The 19866-nt window shown below is 43.5% G+C and overlaps 1 protein-coding gene across 1 annotated transcript in view; it reads left to right on the top strand.

The window, feature by feature from the left end:
- The window catches only part of STAB2 (stabilin 2), a 182662-nt gene that overhangs the window by 86810 nt on the left and 75986 nt on the right, over positions 1-19866 (top strand). Inside the window, exons 24-30 of the mRNA XM_054443474.1 lie at positions 858-951; positions 2394-2552; positions 8092-8187; positions 9873-9968; positions 13016-13063; positions 14805-14941; positions 15393-15507. Of these exons, the coding sequence (XP_054299449.1) occupies positions 858-951; positions 2394-2552; positions 8092-8187; positions 9873-9968; positions 13016-13063; positions 14805-14941; positions 15393-15507 (745 nt within the window). The remainder of the gene's footprint in view (positions 1-857; positions 952-2393; positions 2553-8091; positions 8188-9872; positions 9969-13015; positions 13064-14804; positions 14942-15392; positions 15508-19866) is intronic.

Genomic DNA, 19866 nt, shown 5'->3' on the forward strand with positions numbered 1-19866 from the left:
TCATTTGGACACTAGATAATGTATTTTGTTCCTGTAGGAAGCTTGATACATGAAATATATTTTTTTTAATTTTTGTAAGGCACGTATGACTGAATTTGCAGTAGGACCTGGGGGTACAAAGTCCCCAGCATCTATCATAGAGCACTCAATAAATATTGGTTGAATAGATGAATGAATGGGCCACCTTTAATAGTAAAAGTATCATCACAGAACATTTTGAGAGGAGCATCTGGAAAGGTAATGGGTCAAGAAACCAAGTCAGCTCACAGAAGAGGCACTTGATAATGTGGTGTTGGGGGAAAAAAACCTCTGAGGGGCCAGAGAAGGGGAGAGGATAAGTCTCACCCGATTGTCATTTTCAAATATTTTAAGAGCTGTTGCTTAGAAGACAGAGTAGAGCTCTTCTTTGCTGAACCAGAGGTAATAATTAGTATTGAGCAGGAAGAGTTATAAAAAGGCAGGTTCTGGTAAAATAAGAGTGGAGACACTGTCAGGTGTTAAGATTTATGATCTGCAAGTGCTCTGCTAAATGCTCAGTGTGCATTAGCTCATTTAACCTTCAGCCTTATATGGGAGGTATTAGGCCCATTTTCCTCATGAGAAATAAGATCTCTCAGTTGTTAAGGGACTCGTGCAGTGTCACACAACTGCTAAGAAGTGGGCGGGCGTCATTTCCACCCAGGTGTATCTGATTGCAGATCCCAGAAGTACCCCAACCACATTTGAGTGCTGGCTTCCTCCACAGGAGCAAACAATGGAGCCATTTGGCCAGGAACTGGCTCGTCTCTAGCTGGCTGGCTCTCTTCTGGGTGGTTGGTGCTTATTCTGGGGCTGATTTTGCACACTCTCCTTTGCAGTTGTATTTGCAAAGCAGGATATGAAGGAGATGGAACTGTGTGTTCTGAGATGGACCCTTGCACAGGACTAACTCCAGGAGGCTGTAGCCGCAATGTGAGTACTGGTCTTCATTTCCACCCTGCCTGGTTTCTTTTTTTTTTTTTTTTTTTGAGAGGGAGTCTCGCTCTGTTGCCCAGGCTGGAGTGCAATGGCACAGTCTTGGCTCACTGCAACATCCGCCTCCCAGGTTCAAGCGATTCTTCTGCCTCAGCCTCCCGAGTAGCTGGGATTACAGGCGCATGCCACCACCCCTGGCTAATTTTTGTATTTTTAGTAGAGACAGGGTTTCACCATGTTGGTCAGGCTGGTCTCAAACTCCTGACCTCGTGATCTGCCCACCTCGGCCTCCCAAAGTGCTGGGATTACAGGCATAAGCCACCGCACCCGGCCCTGCCTGGTTTCTTGTTGGCTTTTTTCAGTTGATTGTTTGGGTTTTTTAGGAAATCCTGAGAAAAGACATTCCACAAGTCAGTGTCTGATCACTTTTCATATGCATGAAGCATTTGTGTTTAAACCTTGAATTTTTATTTTATTTTGACACAGGGTCTCACTCTGTTACCCAGGCTGGAGCACAGTGGTGCAATCATAGCTCACTGCAGCCTCGAACTCCTGAGCTCAAGTGATCATTTTACTCATTAGGAAACTGGGATCTGGGAAAGTCAAGTGACTAAGTTCTGTTGTTGGTAGGGATGTATCCAGAACCTACCATTGCTTTCACTAATTCCCTTCAATGATCGCCACCCCCACCTGACCCTAGTCACCTTCATTCCTTACCTATGGTTTAGTAACTGGTTTCTTTGCTTCCTCCTATCTACCCATAGTGCATTGTCCACTCACAGCCAGAGTGGCTTGAAGTGAATCAGATCCTGTTTTTCCCAGGTTTAAGCCCCTTCAGTAATTTCCTCTGGCTCTGAGGATAAAATCTAGATGAAACCACCTGACCCCAGCCTACAGCTTCCTTTGATTCCCTTTGAACGAGCCCCATCCCAACGCCATCCCCCTCAGCCTCAGCTCAACATTGTATCTTGTATCCCTCTCTCCCTCTCATTGTGTCCTCCAGCCTCCTGGTGAGGCTTCTCCTGAGAGGCCCGGGAGCTGGTATAGTGGAGTTTGGGTTCCCACATTATACAGGCCTGGGTTCATGCCTTTTTATAGCTGCATGACCTTGGGCAACACCTGTTTCCTTAGCTGTAAAATAGAGATAATAACAATACTTTCCTCAAGGTGATGGTTTACACCTGCAAAACAATATAAACAGTCCCTGGCTTAATAACTAACACAGTGATGTCAGTGGCCATGAGCTGGCCAGTTCCAAGCAATTTTGTTCTTTAAATGACCTAATCTTTTCATGAATCTCAATGTAAATTAAGCATTTCCACCTCACTCAATGCAAATATGTGTTTCTGGAACGTATGTCTGGAAATTCTCTCTTACTTTTGTAATCATGTGACTGAACTGAGGATTCAGAGGCTTTGCTTTTTCTTTTCCTCCTGCAGGCAGAATGCATCAAAACTGGCACGGGCACCCACACCTGTGTGTGTCAGCAGGGCTGGACGGGGAATGGGAGAGACTGCTTGGAGATCAACAACTGCCTGCTGCCCAGTGCAGGCGGCTGCCACAACAACGCAACCTGTTTGTATGTGGGTCCCGGGCAGGTAGGTTGGATGTCATGAGAGCGAAGAGAAAGCAGGAATCCTGCAGTGACTTTTCTTTCCCCTCAGGACACAGAAGTACTTTGGCTAGAACTTACTGCAGCTTTTCTCAATCATTCGTGGCAGTGAACATGGGTTCACTGCCACAACAAACCTATGATGTATTATTATCCCATCTTATAGAAAAGGAAATTGAGGCAATGAGAGGCTATTTGCATAAATCACATAGAAAATAAATAATAGTGCAAGATTTGCACCCAGTCTGACTCCAGAGCTGCCTTCTTAGTCACCACCCTGGACCAACCATATATTTCTATAGCTCTGCAGAGTATTGATCACTTTCACTCACTGTCATTTAATGGAGGACAAGGCAGAGAAGGCTACTGCTTAAAATTAATCAGCTCCAGGGGAGGGGCTACCAACTACACTAGGATTGTGGCAATGGAAAAAGAGGCGACTGATAAGGCTCCCTTCCCCCATCCATCCCCACCTGCTTCCACCTCTTTCCACAGGTAGGACCAACGGGTGTGTTTATAATACAAGGCTAAGGAGCTCAGAACACATGGAAGATGGGAACCGGGATTTGAAATCCACCCCCTTACCTTTTGAATCTTGATACAGTTTCTCACTTTTATGTTTTAGGCTGAACTTTTTTAAAGACCTACAAATTATTTTCTGCTCTTTGAGAAATGTATTTCTTCCCATGATGATGTCTCTGTTTGAGGAAAGCCTAACCTTGCCCACCATGATATCTCCCACTTGACCCCGAGCCTTTTGGTTCTCAGACCTCTCATTTCTGTGCACAAGTTAATAATCAGAGAAACCCAGAGCTTGTAGTGGAACTTGATGAGATATTAAAGCCCACCTCCTACCTTCCCTTTCCTTCATGGAGGAATTTACCCAGACAAATGGAGATCTGCCCTATTTTATTTTTTGAGATGGAGTCTCGCTCTGTCACCCAGGCTGGAGTGCAGTGGCACGATCTCGGCTCACTGCAAGCTCTGCCTCCTGGGTTCATGCCATTCTCCTGCCTCAGCCTCCCGAGTAGCTGGAACTACAGGCACCCGCCACCATGCCCGGCTAATTTTGTTTTTGTATTTTTAGTAGAGACAGGGTTTCTCCATGTTGGTCAGGCTGGTCTCAAACTCCCGATCTCAGGTGATCCACCTGCCTCGGCCTCCCAAAGTGCTGGGATTACAGGCATAAGCTACCATGCCCGGCCAATCTGCCCTATTTAAAAATATCCAAGAAGTTTTTAGGGCCTCCCTCTGTGGCTTTAGGCATCATTCCCACTCACTTCTCCATTCTGCTAGGAATGAGTGATGGAACATCGGTCCTGTGGGCCAGTGCAGGGCTGGACACTTGTGCAGAGACAGAAGTGTTGGAGCTCCTCTGGGAGCTCATAACTACCAAAGTTAGTGATCTGTACAGAACTCTTTCCAAAGAGACCCCTACAGGGGGTTAAAAGGTGGTCAACATGGGCCGGGCATTGTGGCTTACACCTGTAATCCCAGCACTTTGGGAGGCCAAGGCAGGAGGATCACCTGAGATTGGGAGTTTGAGATCAGCCTGACCAACATGGAGAAACCCCGTGTCTACTAAAAATTAGTAGGGCATTGTGGTGCATGCCTGTAATCCCAGCTACTCAGGAGGCTGAGGCAGGAGAATCGCTTGAACCTGGGAGGTGGAGGTTGCGGTGAACCGAGATCGTGCCATTGCACTCCAGCCTGGGCAACAAGAGCAAAATTCTGTATCAAAAAAAAAAAAAAAAAGCGGGGGTGGGGGGCGGTCAACATGATTAGGAGCAAGGGTTAAAAAGTGGAACTGCTTAGCTAACAGCATGGCAAGTTCTCACCCTAGCCCACCTCCCTCTCTTGAAAACTGGTGGGAGATAGAAGCACACTACACCCAGGCAAAGCCTCAACGTTGACATATGTCTATTTACGGCTGGGGTAAACTATTTCAATAGACCACAGAAGGTGCTTCTCAGGGAGTGACTGTTGGCAATGGGACAGGGATAGAAAATCTGTGTCAGGGAGAAATCTTTCAGTTATAACAGAAAACTCAATTACTTGTGGAAGTGTAAAATGGTACAGCTGCTATGGAAAACAGCACAGCAATTCCCCCAAAAAAATTAAAAATGGAATAACCATATGCTCCAGCAGTTCCACTTCTGGGTATACACCCAAAAGAATCAAAAGCGGGACTCAAGCAGATATTTAAGCACCCGTATTCATAGCAGCATTATTCATAGTAGTCAAAAGATGAACACAACCCAATGGCCATTGGCAGATTAATGGATAATCAAAACGTGGTATATGTATACAATGGAATAGCAATCAGCCTTAAAAAGGAAGAAAATGCTGACACATGCTGCAACATGGGTGAACCCTGAAGATGTGTTGCTAAGTGAAATAAGCCAGAGACAGAAGGACAAATACTGTGTGATTCCACTGCTCTGAGGTTCCTAGAATAGTCAGGTTCATAGAGACAGAAAGGAGAATGGTGGCTGCCAGGAGCTAGAGTGGGGAGAGGAACGAGGAGTTATTGTGTAACGGGTCTGGAGTTTCAGTCTGGGAAGACGAAAACAGGTTTGGAGAAAGATGGTGATGATGGTTGTACACGAATGTGAATGTATTTAATGCCACTTAACTATACATTTTTAAATGGTTAAATGATAAATTTTCTCATACATATATTTACTTCAGTTCTTAAGAAGAAAAAAAAAAGCTGGTTTAAAAAGAAAAGGGAATGTTTTGGCCCACGTGACTCTAAAGTCCATATATGGATCTAGCTGCCGGTACAATATGGTTCAGGGCTCAGAAGGCAGCATAAAGGGTCTGTTTCTTGGCTCAGCTTCTTCCTAGGTTCCTGGGGTGAGGGATGACCTCTGGCCACTTCCAATTTATACCATCGCAACACTTAAGCAGAATGAAGTACATTTTCTGGTAACTTCCTCCAAAAACCCAGGATTCATTCTTTCATTGACTTGGATTGAGTGCATCCACGCCCATCCTCATTTCCTACCACTCCCATCGGCCCTTGTGCACAATTACAGAAATCAGGCCAGGGGAGGCCCAGGGTGGAAGACGCAGTGATAAGCACAGGCCAAGGCCCTGCACCCCACCCTAGGGTGGAGGAATCAGCCACATTTTATCATGTGGACTAGGGGAGGGGGAGTGATGGTGTCCCCAGAGCCAAACGGCATGTAGTTTCCAGAAACAGAGAGAACAGATGCTGGCCAGACAAAATAAAACAGATGTTCCCTTATCTATTCATTTGCTCATTCATCCAACACTTCTCAAGTGCCTACACCCACTCAGCCACTAAGCTCAGTGGTGAGGATAAGAGATTACCGTGGCCAGGACCCTCAGCCAGACTTGAAGAAATGCGATCTTGTGCGAGGCGACAGACAAACCTATGTATAACGCTAAAGTGATAAATGTTGTAAAAGCCACATAGGGTAAGTCCCATGGTCTGGTTGTTCCACAGCATCTGAGGGCTGCTTTCCTATTTATCTTTCTGATTTCTCTGACAGCAGAGCCTGCTCATGGGTCTGGAGAAAATTAGCTTTAAAATGTGGCTCCAGGAGTCTTAATTATGAAAAAGCTCACTGCAGTCTTATGTCTTGCCAAGCACTCAGTAAATGATTGCATTCATTTTTGACACACTTGAGTTGGCAGATTGCACTTGAGAAAAGGAAAAAAAAAAATGCCTTGGTGTCTGTATTAGCTTTCTGGGGCTGCCATACAAAGTGTCACAAACTAGGTGGCATAGAACAACAAAATGTATTGTTTCACAGTTGTAGAGGCTGGAGGTCTGAGATCAAGGTGTCATCAGGGTTGTTTCTGTCTGAGAGCTCTGAAGAAGCTGTTCCATGCCTCTCTCCTAATTTCGGGTGCTTTGCTAAAAATCCTTGGTGTTGCTTGGCTTGTGGACACATCACCCTGATCTCTGACTTCGTGTTCAGATGCTGTTCTCCCTGTGGGTGTATCTGTCTCCAAATTCTGCCCTGCTTTTTTTTTTTTTTTTTTTTTTTGAGACAGAGTCTCGCTGTGTTGCCAGGCTGGAGTGCAGTGGTGCAATCTCGGCTCACTACAACCTCCACCTCCTGGGTTCAAGCGATTCTCCTGCCTCTCAGCCTCCCAAGTAACTGGGACTACAGGTGTGTGCCACCACACCCAGCTAATTTTTGTATTTTTAGTAGAGACGGGGTTTCTCTGTGTTGGCAGGATGGTCTCAATGTCTTCGCCTCATGATCTGCTCGCCTCGGCCTCCCGAAGCCCCATTTTTATTAATATAAGGATTCTGGTCTTACTGGATTCAGGGCCCACCCTACTCCAGTATGACTTCATCTTAACTAATTATATCATAACAACCCTATTTCCAAATAAGGTTGAATTCTGAGGTACTGGAGGTTAGGACTTCAACAAATGAATTTGGGAATAAGGGGACACAGTTCAACCTGTTACAGTATCTGTCTCCTCTCTACTCTGTCCTCCTTTCTGCAGACAAACTTGAAAAACATCCTGATGGGAAGATGGGCAAAGGGGGGTCTCTTTGTGGTATTCCATAAGAAACAGAATGAATCAAAAACCCAGGATTCATTCTCTTTCATTGACTCAGATTGAGTGTGTCCACATCCATCCTCATTTCCTGATGCTCCCATCAGCCCTTGTGCACAATTACAGAAATCAGGCCTGGGGAGGATCGAGACTGCCCTCATGTCTAGGATTGCCCTCAGCTGGGACTAGTTGGCTTGGACACTTTGACTTTCCAAATAAACACAAACCTTAATTACCAGGAATGCTGCTTTAAAAAGACAAACCGTGCTGGAGCCAAATGTTTCTAAATTGAACAAAGTGCCTTACAGGCTAGCAATGGCCTCATGCATGCATCTCCACCAAGTGGATATCCCACAGCTTGCTTAACCTTTCTCATTAGGTAGAAGGGCCATCCAATGTGATGCTTTTTAGGCCCAAGTTCTCTCTGAGACTATCTCCATAGGACCCTCTGGAGTAAAGAATTCAGGAAGAGGCTGGGAGTGGTGGCTCACGCCTGTAATCCCAGCACTTTGGGAGGCTGAGGCAGGCATATCACGAGGTCAGGAGTTTGAGACCAGCCTGACCGACATGGTGAAACCCCGTCTGTACTGAAAATACAAAAATCAGCCAGGCGTGGTGGCACGTGACTGTAATCCCAGCTACTCAGGAGGCTGAGGCAGGAGAATCGCTTGAACCCGGGAGGCAGAAGTTGCAGTGAGCCAAGATCATGCCATTGCACTCAAAAAAAAAAAAATAAATATATAAATAAATTCAGGAAGAGAATACCAAGAAACTGTCATATTGGAAAATGTAATGTAGAATATGGAGACTAATAACTCTAGAATCTGAAGTGTATCAAGCAAAAGACATTAACGCTGTTCTCTGGGACAGCCAAACAGCTTCAGTTTCCATTGTACGTTTCTCAGTGCTGTGTGAGGGCAAGACATGGAAGGCACTTGCTTTCAATAATCCCCTTGACTCTGTTCTTAAAATTATAGAATGAGTGTGAGTGCAAGAAAGGATTTCGAGGAAATGGGATTGACTGTGAACCAATAACTTCATGCTTGGAACAAACCGGGAAATGTCATCCATTGGTGAGTTATTTAACCTTGGTTTTCATTACTTTAAAAAAACAAAAAACAATGCTTGAGAAAGAAAGATTATTTCCTGTCTGGCCTAGTGATGAACAAAATCTCTTACCCCCAAAAGGGAATCTGTAAGCAGAATGTGAGTGGTTATTGCAACTTCTACTTCATTCCAAAGCTTGGAAGAACCAACATATGACTTCCAGGTAAAATACAGAAGTTCTGGTTAAATTTAATTTTGAAGTAAGTAACAAACAATCTTTAAGCACAAGTAAGTCCCAAATATGGAGTGGGATAAACTTATAATTATTCATTTTTCACCTGAAATTGAAATTTAACAAGTCATTCAATATTTTTATTTGCTAAACCTGGCACCTCTAAACCAACAGTTTAAAGGATAGTTTAAGAGGTAACCGGACTTCCATTCTGAATGTCACAACAGAGTTTTACAAGTTATCGGTGAAAATGCCCATTCAAGGGTAAATGGTGCCTTGCTTCTCAACTTTGAAAGATCAGGCAAAGGTATTAGGGCTGGGGGTGGTTATGCTTCCAAAAGAACACTAAGCACCAAACATAGGAACCAATGAAGTCTGATGCCTTAATCACAGTGTTTGGAGTTCCAAGTAACAGAGTCCATGCAGAAAATAAATTTGCTGGGAGGACCCCCAGGGTAGCTCTGGGAATCCAGAGGCAGGAAGTATGGCTAGACTTCCCAAGAGCCCAGAACCAGGACATGAAGAGAGCAGGATCACCAGAATCTAAGCAGTTTCTTTCCCCAATCCTCTGAGACGATGTGACCTCTCATTTGACTTCCCTCTGTGCATTTTCTTTCTCTCTGCCTCTGTCTCATTCCCCGAACTTGTAGTGGTTCTGTGTACATCTTCAGGTAAACGGTTCCCCCACCATCAGTGATGCCCTCTAATTTATTAGCACCCCATGTCCCAGTTCAAAATCATAGACGAAAGGATCTAACTGGCCCAACTGGGTGCAGGTGTCTACATATGAGTCAGTCAATTATGGCCAAGAAGTGGGGTTGTTATGAACATAGCTGCCAGGGCCCACCCCTAGTACATGTGCAGGGTGGGGCATGGGGGACTAATTCTGATAGAAGAAAAATGAGGAGGGAGATGCCCCCAAGGTGTCTGTTACTCAAGAATCTCAAGAGCATTTTGCAAAGCTGAAGGAGCTCTCACACTCCTGCTTGATTTAAGCCCAACCAAGCCCTGACATTCCAGATGTGTGTAGCTATTGCAAGTTTCATTCCATTGCAAAGCTTGGAAGAACCAACATAGGGTTGCCAGATAAAATGCAGGATACCCAGTTGAATGTGAATTTCAGATGCACAAGTATGTGTTGAAAAATCTTTCAGCACAAGTATGCCCCAAATATTGCATGGGCAAACGTATACTCAAACTTACTCATTTATCTGAAACTCTCATTTAACTGTGCAGCCTGTATTTTTTTATTTGGTAAATCTGGCGGGGATGAGAATAAGTAATCGTGATTAATAGCTGCATCAAACATGCAGACAGGAGACTTTCACTGCAACACTAAAGGGTCTATGGGTTACTTCTACCATCTTTCAGCCCCAGATTTGCAGTTCTCACCTTAGATGGAGCCTGTTGGCTCATAGATGCAACTCAGGTCTAACGTTTTTGTTGGGGTAACCATTTCTTTCATCTTGGTTTTCTCAGGCAAACTGTCAGTCTACTACTTCTGGCATCTGGAGCTGTGTTTGTCAGGAGGGCTATGAAGGAGATGGCTTTCTGTGCTATGGAAACGCAGCAGTGGTAAGTCATCTATGATGAACTCAATAATAAAGACAAAACCCTTAAAAAACCTCATAGCTAAGATGCCTTTAAAGTGATCTATTGACATATCTTTTGCTGCAGGAGATTTTACATGAAGCAAGCTGTTTCTACAGATGACATACATGCTATGTGGGTCACATGTTTTCTACAGACTGAAGGCAGCTGACTTTTATTTGGCAGCTTCTGTGTACCAAGCAGTCCCTACTTCTCTTTCTTGATACTCTACCTCTTTCCATTCTCAGACTTCCCAAAGGAGCAACTAACTGGCCTCTGCTGGGTTCACTGGGCTCTCCTGTCTGGGCTACCCTTTACTTACCCCTGCCCTGTGTATGCGTGTGTGTGTGTGTGTGTGTACATGCTTCTGTATGCCAGCTGTCTTGCTCAGTCCCTACCATGCAGTAGCAGCCCATTTAAATCTCACAACAACCTTCTGCTACTATTATGCCCATTTTACAGGCAGATAAACTGAGAGGCTTAGCAAAACTTGCCCAACACCCTTCAGCTCCAGAGTGAGGAATCCAGCTGATAGCTCTGATAGCTGTCAAGTGCAGAGCACAAATACTTAACCATGAGTATAGAACATTCTATCTGTACAGCATGGGCCACACTAAATCAGCATTGCTCCTACATTTTTCTATTTTGACCATAAACTTTTTTTTAATTTATTGAGGTAAGATATACCTATATAATTTACCATCTTTACCATTTCTATGTATATAGTTCAGAGGTAATAAATACGTTTATATTCTTTATTTTCCTTTCATCCCCTCCCTCCCCCTTCCTTTCCTGGTCTCTGGTAGCCACCAATCCACTGTCTGTCTTCATGAGATCCACATTTTTAGCTCTTCCATATGAGTGGGAACTTGTAATATTTGTCCCTCTACCACCATAAACTCTTGAGAGGTGATCTTTGTCTTGTTACCTACATCAGTCCCATTGCTTATAAATATTTGTCAAAATGAGAAATAAAGTCAATTGACAAATTTCCTCATCACTTACTTTTCATTCAACTCCCTGCAGTTGAGTTCCTGCCCCTCTTCTCTGCTGAAATCACAAGCCTAACAATTCCCAGGACCCGCAGCCTGCACTAAGAGTCTCGCCCTAAGAACCTTGCCCTTGGGAGGCCCTTTCCACCCTTCCCCTCTCACTGTCGACTGTGCCTTCTACCCACCGAGTCAGGCCAAGGAGCTGTCTCCTGACACCCAGATCATGGCAGTAAATCACAATATTTTCTCTGCACTAGCCACAAACCCTGTTTCCTAAAATTCTAAAATCCTGCTATCATGACGTCCCTCTCCTCCTAGGAAAAGCAAAATTAAGTCCTCAGCTTGGTTCTCCAGGCATCTCCACACAGACTTCACTCTTGTTTTTGGTTTTTTTTCTTGAGACAAGATCTCACTCTGTTGCCCAGGCTGGAGTACAGTGGCATGATCATGGCTCACTGCAGCCTTGACCTCCCCAGGTTCAGGTGATCCTCCTGTCTCAGCCTCCCAAGTAGCTGGGACTACAAGAATGCATCACCATACTCAGCTAATTTTTGTATTTTTTATAGAGACGGTCTCGCCATGTGATTCACGTACCTCAAACTCCAAGTGATTCACATACCTCAGTCTCTGAAAGTGCTGGGATGACAGGCCTGAGCCACCATGCCTGGCCCACTTGTTTTTCTTCTGAACAGCTTTCCGCTGCAGTTTAGCCGCCACCTCCCCAGCTCCAGGCCTGCCATGTTCCTCTCTCTCCTCCCCAACTCTGGCCTTCCCACCAGCAGATCAGGTGCACCTCAGCCCTCTTCTCCCTTAAAATGTCCCCTCTAAGGGATTACTCAGGCATCTCTGCTCTTGTGTTTATTCACTTTCTTACTAACTTACTTTTTAACATGTGTTTATTGACTTGCTTAATAACCTCAACTACTAGATGGAATTGAGTCAGCACTGAGACTTATTGTCTTCATGTAAATTTGCATAGGATCATGATATTGCCATTTTTGTGGTATTCAGTAGTTTAAAAAATATTTTCACATATATTAATGCACTTAATTTTCATAATCCCTGGAGCAAGTCTTCATCATATTCATTTTCAGATAAAGCACTTGAGTTCTCAGAGGTTAAGTGACTTCCCAAGATCACGTAGCCGGTAAATGGCAGATCCAAGAAGTGAACCCAGTCTTTTTTAATAACTCTCTGTTTAGAGACATTTTTTTAAAAAAACTCTATGACACCTTCAAATGTCACTGCTCTGCCAGCAACGTTGGTTATCTTTTCAAGGCTGAACTTCCCCAAACAACTGTAAGTCGTAGAGGAGCAGGGCCATCTTTTCCCTTCAATATATTACATCCCCTTTCATATCTTATAGCTTCCCTTCACCCCACCCCAGTACCAACTGGGGTGGCTCTATATATAGAGAGAGCCATATGGTTAAATTAAAGATAATAGGGGCTAAAACTTACTGAAATTACTGCATGCCAGCCTCTAGTCACTTTAAAAACAACTCCTATTTCTCATATCAAACTGTGAGTTGGAGCTTTTATTATGCCCATTTTACAGATGAGAAAATTGAGGTCCTTTAGGTAACTGGCCTAGGGAACTAGGAAATGGCAGAACCAACATGAAAACCCATGTGGTTGGCTTCCATTGTTCTGAGCCACTACTCAACAATGGCTCTGAAAGGGGGCTATTTGCTGAGCTCTGTGACCCCCCCTTAGGGTCTAGGTAGCCATGTTCTTACAGCCTAAATTCTGATTTGGAAGAACATTGAGTTGTTGCTTCATTCGAAGTTGCTGGAATTACTTCTATAGAAAATAATCAAGCCACCTTAGTGTGAAAGAAATGTGCAATTCTGTCAGCATGGAAATGCAGCTAGCTGGAGCACCCATTCACGTCAGCATCAGGGAGGCAGGGCAGGAAAACAAGCCCAGCCCCAGGAAGGCTGAGTGCAGGTGACCCAGAGATGCACTGTGATTGCACTTCTCATAGTTCTTTCTCTGTGTTCTCTCCCATCTCTTCCCTCGCTTGCACGATATGAATAAGGAATTGTCATTTCTCTCCGAAGCAGCTGTATTTAACCGGTGGATAAATGTGAGTACATTTACTGGGAGTTAGGATTGGGAATGTATATATTTTAGAAACTTGGAATGCATACAATAGAAAACCGAAAATGCAGCTGGTAAGGAGGGTAGGCTATTGTGCTGAGCAGTGTTTCTCAACCCTGGCTGCACTATGGAACTACATGGAACACATTTTTAAAAAATATTCCTGCATAGGTCCCACCCCTGAAGACTCTGATGTGATTGATCAGAGGTTTGCTCTGAGCATCAGTGTGTGGGGGGCAGAAAGGGGGCTTCATTCATCACAGGATTCTTTTTTGTAAGTTAACATGATTCATCATTGTAATTCACCAAGTTCGATTTGGGATTTATAGCTGCAATCTGACATACTTCATATGTGCTTAACTCTCAGCTCAACATGCCAAGAAAAGCTTTTCCCTCACCCCTGAAAAGTACAATAATAAAGAATCCAATCCCCACCCTATGCCATTGTCTCAATCTCTGTCCACTTTGGCTGAATGGACCAAGGTGGCCGGCCCAGCCAGCCATTGCAACAAATGGTTTATCCCCTTAAAATAGACACATGCCAAATAGTCCATGCTTGGTCAGCACCCACCCCAGGACAGCTTCCTGTTGCTTCTCTATGGGGCCTCTCTGAACCCCCCATCCCAGCATAGGTGAGAGAAGAGACTGAGCACGCTCTCTTGAGCATGCTGACTTTCACGTAGACTCGTCATTCTTGGTCTCACCCCACAGGCATGAGATGACCCAGTGGTGTGCTGGACCCTGTTCACACTCGCTCACGAGAGCTGATTGTGCACATTCTTCCTAACTCCACTTTCGGTGAAGTCATTTTGGTATCTTGAAATCAGCCCTGGTGGGAGTATTTACGCCACAGAAATCAGTAAATACTACAAACCAAGTCTTTTGTTTTTTTTTCTTTTTCCTAGAGATCCGGTTGTTAAACATAAACATGCCACTGCTTCTACCAAAAACTGGCTCTCTAGGCAAGAATGAAATTTATGTAAGGTTTTATTTCAGCCCTCTAGTTTCTCCCATGCTGAAACTGTTTCTGCGGTCTCCCCACCATCCTTACTCCAAAGACGTCCAAGAATACTCAAGGTGGCTGGGCGCAGTGGCTCATGCCTGTAATCCCAGCACTTTGGGAGGCTGAGGCGTGTGGATCAGCTGAGGTTAGGAGTTCAAGACCAGCCTGGCCAACATCGTGAAACCCCGTCTCTACTAAAAGTACAAAAATTAGCCAGGCACGGTGGCGTGTGCCTGTAATTCCAGCTATTCAGGAGGCAGAGACAGGAGAATTGCTTGAATCTGGGAGGCGGAGGTTGCAGTGAGCCGAGATCGCGCCACTGCACTCCAGCTTGGGCGACAGAGCGAGACTCTGCCTCAAAAAAAAAAAAAAAAATGAATGCTCAACGTGAATGCTCAAGGTTCTCTGCACACACACATACTCACAAGAACCTATTAAGGCTATTTCTTGGCTCTTCATTTAGACTAAAGTGTAAAGGACTTATAATGACTGAAAGTGTGACCTTGATTGGGCAGATCTGCTTTGATAAGACTCATATGTTGAATTAAATGAGTCTCACAAGGGAAAATGAGGCATCAGCCAGTGGGTGGGGTGGATTTGGGAAAGAAGACCCTAGGACCCTTCCAGTATCTTATGGGAAATTGTCATCTCTTCCAAGCATTTAAGGCAGCCCTGTTTGTCCCCTAACATAAGCAAGTCACTTTATTTCCCTTCTGTGGTTCAGAATGCTTCTCTACAGCCCACACTGTCAGCCACCTCAAACCTCACTGTCCTCGTGCCTTCCCAACAAGCTACTGAGGACATGGACCAGGATGAGAAAAGCTTCTGGTTGTCACAGAGCAATATTCCAGCCCTAATAAAGTAGGTGTTACTTATTTTATTTTACATCGTAATCTGAATGGCATCTGTGTAAACATGTCTTTGAAGTTCAATGTAGGAAAACTACATGGTCCTTCAAACTCGTGGAGCTGAACATGTTCTAGGATTCTCCTTTCCTCCCACCCCAGGATAGTAATAGTCAACAATTGCTGACAGCCAACTCTGCCGAGCACTGTTTTACTGCTTTACATATAACCCAGTAATTCTCTCAACAACCCTATGATAGATATTGTAATGATTCCCATTTTACAAATGTGGAAACCAAAGCACAGCGTGGTTAAGTAACTAACTCAAGCCAAGGCTAATAACTGCAGGGGGAACTTGAATTTTGACTATGGCAATCTGGCTCTAGAGCCTATTCTCTTAACTATTCAATGATACAGCCCCATGCATGTATATTGAATTTTATAGCCTTTGTGGACTGTTGTTTCAGGTACCATATGCTACTAGGCACATACAGAGTGGCAGATCTGCAGACCCTGTCTTCTTCTGACATGTTGGCAACATCTTTGCAGGGCAACTTCCTTCACTTGGCAAAGGTGGATGGGGTAAGAGCTCTGGAATTAGTCTGTTTACTTGAAACATAACAGCTTTGTTTATATTGTACTTTTTAAATTTTCATGGTATGGGAACTTCCAAACATGCGCAAAACTACAGAGAACAGAATCCCTCATGTGGGCATCACCCAGCTGCAATAATTATCATCATATATCAATACATACACACATACACGTTACCCTACAGCAGTGATCCTCTAAAATGCCTTCTGCCCACTGATTGGCCACAGGTCTCACAACAGACCACAGACTGACCCAGAAAGGGTAAAGGGTGTGCAATTCCACAACTTTTCTTTTGACATATAGTTGATTAACACCTGGTTATTAGTAGTTGAATCTGTATAGAGAAGTGAAATTGAATCTTTATAGAGTTGAATCTATATATACTCAATCTTTATAGAATTAAATCTTTATTAGAGAAATGAAATTTTATACTAAGTTAGAGTCAATCAACAACTATTGAGCACCTACTACTATATACCAGGCACAGATCTAGGTGCTGGCGATAGGGCAATGCCCAAGGAAGAACCCAGCCCCAGAGAAGCTTATCATCTGGCACTTTCTACAGTGTGTCAAAGACTCCGATTCAGAATTCTGTGAGGGAGTCTGGCCGCCCTGCTGCATGGGCAGTGTTTCAGAGCTCTTTCTGTGAATTGCACAAGATGAGAATGAAGATTCCACTGCAAAGTGAGAACTGCTACATCCATGAACCATGGGCCACAGTCAAAAATGTTTGAGAATTACCACCCTAAAACATTTCTACCCTCCCACTCATCAGTGTGAGCACTATGAAAAAGATCTATGCGTAGTAATACCTACATATATGTGACTCATCAGATATTTTCTTTTAGAAAGCAGAAAACAGTGGTCCTATGGCTTTTTAATATCTTATAATTCTGGTGACATTGAAGTTATTTTCCATCTGGTTTTAAATTAAAATTGTATATATTTAAAGGGTACAATATGATGTTTTGATATACAAATACATCGTAAGGTGATTCCTACAGTCATGCTAACTTATTGGTGTTTTAAATCACTGATTCTCTTAGCAAGCATTAACTAATTACCCATCTGGGCAGGCATATCCCAGGCCCTACTTATTCAGAGGTAAATCAATCCCTGACCTAGAGGAGCTAACCATTAAAGACACATTTGTAATGAGTTCATTCCTATGTCCTATATAAATATCTCCTGCCAGGAGGGTTTTCTTCAGGTCCTCTGCAGATGTGACTTGGGAGTTGCTCAGGGTGAGACAAGACCAGGGTTCCCAGCAGGGATTTCAGGTGGGGAGAAGAGGAGAGGAAACCAGGAGTAGAGCCCAGTTGGTGTTGATTGGCTGAGTGGGTGGGTTGGGTTTTACTTAGCCCCATTTCTTATGCAATTCATAGCCTTAAAAAGTAGTTCGATTCTGATCAGGAAAGTCAATTACCATCTGTATTAGTTTGCCAACACTACCATAACAAAGTACCACAGACTGGGAGGCTTAAACAACAGGCATTTATTTTCTCACAGTTCTGGAGGTCAGAAGTCCAAGATCGAGATGTGGGCGGGATTGGTTCCTTCTAAGGCTTTGAGGGAAGGGGCTGTCTTTGGCCTCTCTCCTTGGGTTGTAGATGGCCTCTTCATGTTCACATGGCAGTCTCTGAGTGTAGCTGTCTCTGTACAAATTCCTGCTTCTTGTGAGGACACCAGTCAAATTGGATTAGGGTCCACCCTAAGGACCTCACTTTAATTTGATCATCTCTGTGAAGACCCTGTCTGTAAATAAGGTCACCATCTGAGGTACTAGGGGTTAGGACTTCAGTATACAAATTGTGGGGGCAGGGGGGACAAGCTCAACCCACAATTCTGTCTCCAGGGTCAAACCACAGGGTCACTTTAATGAGCCTCGAACAGCACTTTTGTTTTTTTTTTTGTTTTTTTTGTTTTTTTTGTTTTTTTTATTTTATTATTATTATTATTATTATTATTATACTTTAGGTTTTATGGTACATGTGTGCAATGTGCAGGTAAGTTACATATGTATACATGTGCCATGCTGGTGCGCTGCACCCACCAACTCGTCATCTAGCATTAGGTATATCTCCCAATGCTATCCCTCCCCCCTCCCCCCACCCCACAACAGTCCCCAGAGTGTGATGTTCCCCTTCCTGTGTCCATGTGTTCTCATTGTTCAATTCCCACCTATGAGTGAGAATATGCAGTGTTTGGTTTTTTGTTCTTGCGATAGTTTACTGAGAATGATGATTTCCAATTTCATCCATGTCCCTACAAAGGACGTGAACTCATCATTTTTTATGGCTGCATAGTATTCCATGGTGTATATGTGCCACATTTTCTTAATCCAGTCTATCATTGTTGGACATTTGGGTTGGTTCCAAGTCTTTGCTATTGTGAATAATGCTGCAATAAACATACGTGTGCATGTGTCTTTATAGCAGCATGATTTATAGTCCTTTGGGTATATACCCAGTAATGGGATGGCTGGGTCGAATGGAATTTCTAGTTCTAGATCCCTGAGGAATCGCCACACTGACTTCCACACGGGTTGAACTAGTTTACAGTCCCACCAACAGTGTAAAAGTGTTCCTATTTCTCCACATCCTCTCCAGCACCTGTTGTTTCCTGACTTTTTAATGATTGCCATTCTAACTGGTGTGAGATGGTATCTCATTGTGGTTTTGATTTGCATTTCTCTGATGGCCAGTGATGGTGAGCATTTTTTCATGTGTTTTTTGGCTGCATAAATGTCTTCTTTTGAGCAGTGTCTGTTCATGTCCTTCGCCCACTTTTTGATGGGGTTGTTTGTTTTTTTCTTGTAAATTTGTTGGAGTTCATTGTAGATTCTGGATATTAGCCCTTTGTCAGATGAGTAGGTTGCGAAAATTTTCTCCCATTTTGTAGGTTGCCTGTTCACTCTGATGGTAGTTTCTTTTGCTGTGCAGAAGCTCTTGAGTTTAATTAGATCCCATTTGTCAATTTTGGCTTTTGTTGCCATTGCTTTTGGTGTTTTAGACATGAAGTCCTTGCCCATGCCTATGTCCTGAATGGTAATGCCTAGGTTTTCTTCTAGGGTTTTTATGGTTTTAGGTCTAACATTTAAGTCTTTAATCCATCTTGAATTGATTTTTGTATAAGGTGTAAGGAAGGGATCCAGTTTCAGCTTTCTACATATGGCTAACCAGTTTTCCCAGCACCATTTATTAAATAGGGAATCCTTTCCCCATTTCTTGTTTTTGTCAGGTTTGTCAAAGATCAGATAGTTGTAGATATGTGGCATTATTTCTGACGGCTCTGTTCTGTTCCATTGATCTATATCTCTGTTTTGGTACCAGTACCATGCTGTTTTGGTTACTGTAGCCTTGTAGTATAGTTTGAAGTCAGGTAGTGTGATGCCTCCAGCTTTGTTCTTTTGGCTTAGGATTGACTTGGCGATGCGGGCTCTTTTTTGGTTCCATATGAACTTTAAAGTAGTTTTTTCCAATTCTGTGAAGAAAGTCATTGGTAGCTTGATGGGGATGGCATTGAATCTGTAAATTACCTTGGGAAGGATGGCCATTTTCATGATATTGATTCTTCCTACCCATGAGCATGGAATGTTCTTCCATTTGTTTGTATCCTCTTTTATTTCCTTGAGCAGTGGTTTGTAGTTCTCCTTGAAGAGGTCTTTCACATCCCTTGTAAGTTGGATTCCTAGGTATTTTATTCTCTTTGAAGCAATTGTGAATGGGAGTTCACTCATGATTTGGCTCTCTGTTTGTCTGTTATTGATGTATAAGAATGCTTGTGATTTTTGCACATTGATTTTGTATCCTGAGACTTTGCTGAAGTTGCTTATCAGCTTAAGGAGATTTTGGGCTGAGACAATGGGGTTTTCTAGATATACTATCATGTCATCTGCAAACAGGGACAATTTGACTTCCTCTTTTCCTAATTGAATACCCTTGATTTCCTTCTCCTGCCTAATTGCCCTGGCCAGAACTTCCAACACTATGTTGAATAGAAGTGGTGAGAGAGGGCATCCCTGTCTTGTGCCAGTTTTCAAAGGGAATGCTTCCAGTTTTTGCCCATTCAGTATGATATTGGCTGTGGGTTTGTCATAAATAGCTCTTATTATTTTGAGATACGTCCCATCAGTACCTAATTTATTGAGAGTTTTTAGCATGAAGGGTTGTTGAATTTTGTCAAAGGCCTTTTCTGCATCTATTGAGATAATCATGTGGTTTTTGTCTTTCGTTCTGTTTATATGCTGGATTACATTTATTGATTTGCGTATATTGAACCAGCCTTGCATCCCAGGGATGAAGCCCACTTGATCATGGTGGATAAGCTTTTTGATGTGCTGCTGGA

Source organism: Pongo pygmaeus, chromosome 10, assembly GCF_028885625.2.
Source record: "Pongo pygmaeus isolate AG05252 chromosome 10, NHGRI_mPonPyg2-v2.0_pri, whole genome shotgun sequence".
Classification (NCBI taxonomy): Eukaryota; Metazoa; Chordata; class Mammalia; order Primates; family Hominidae; genus Pongo; species Pongo pygmaeus.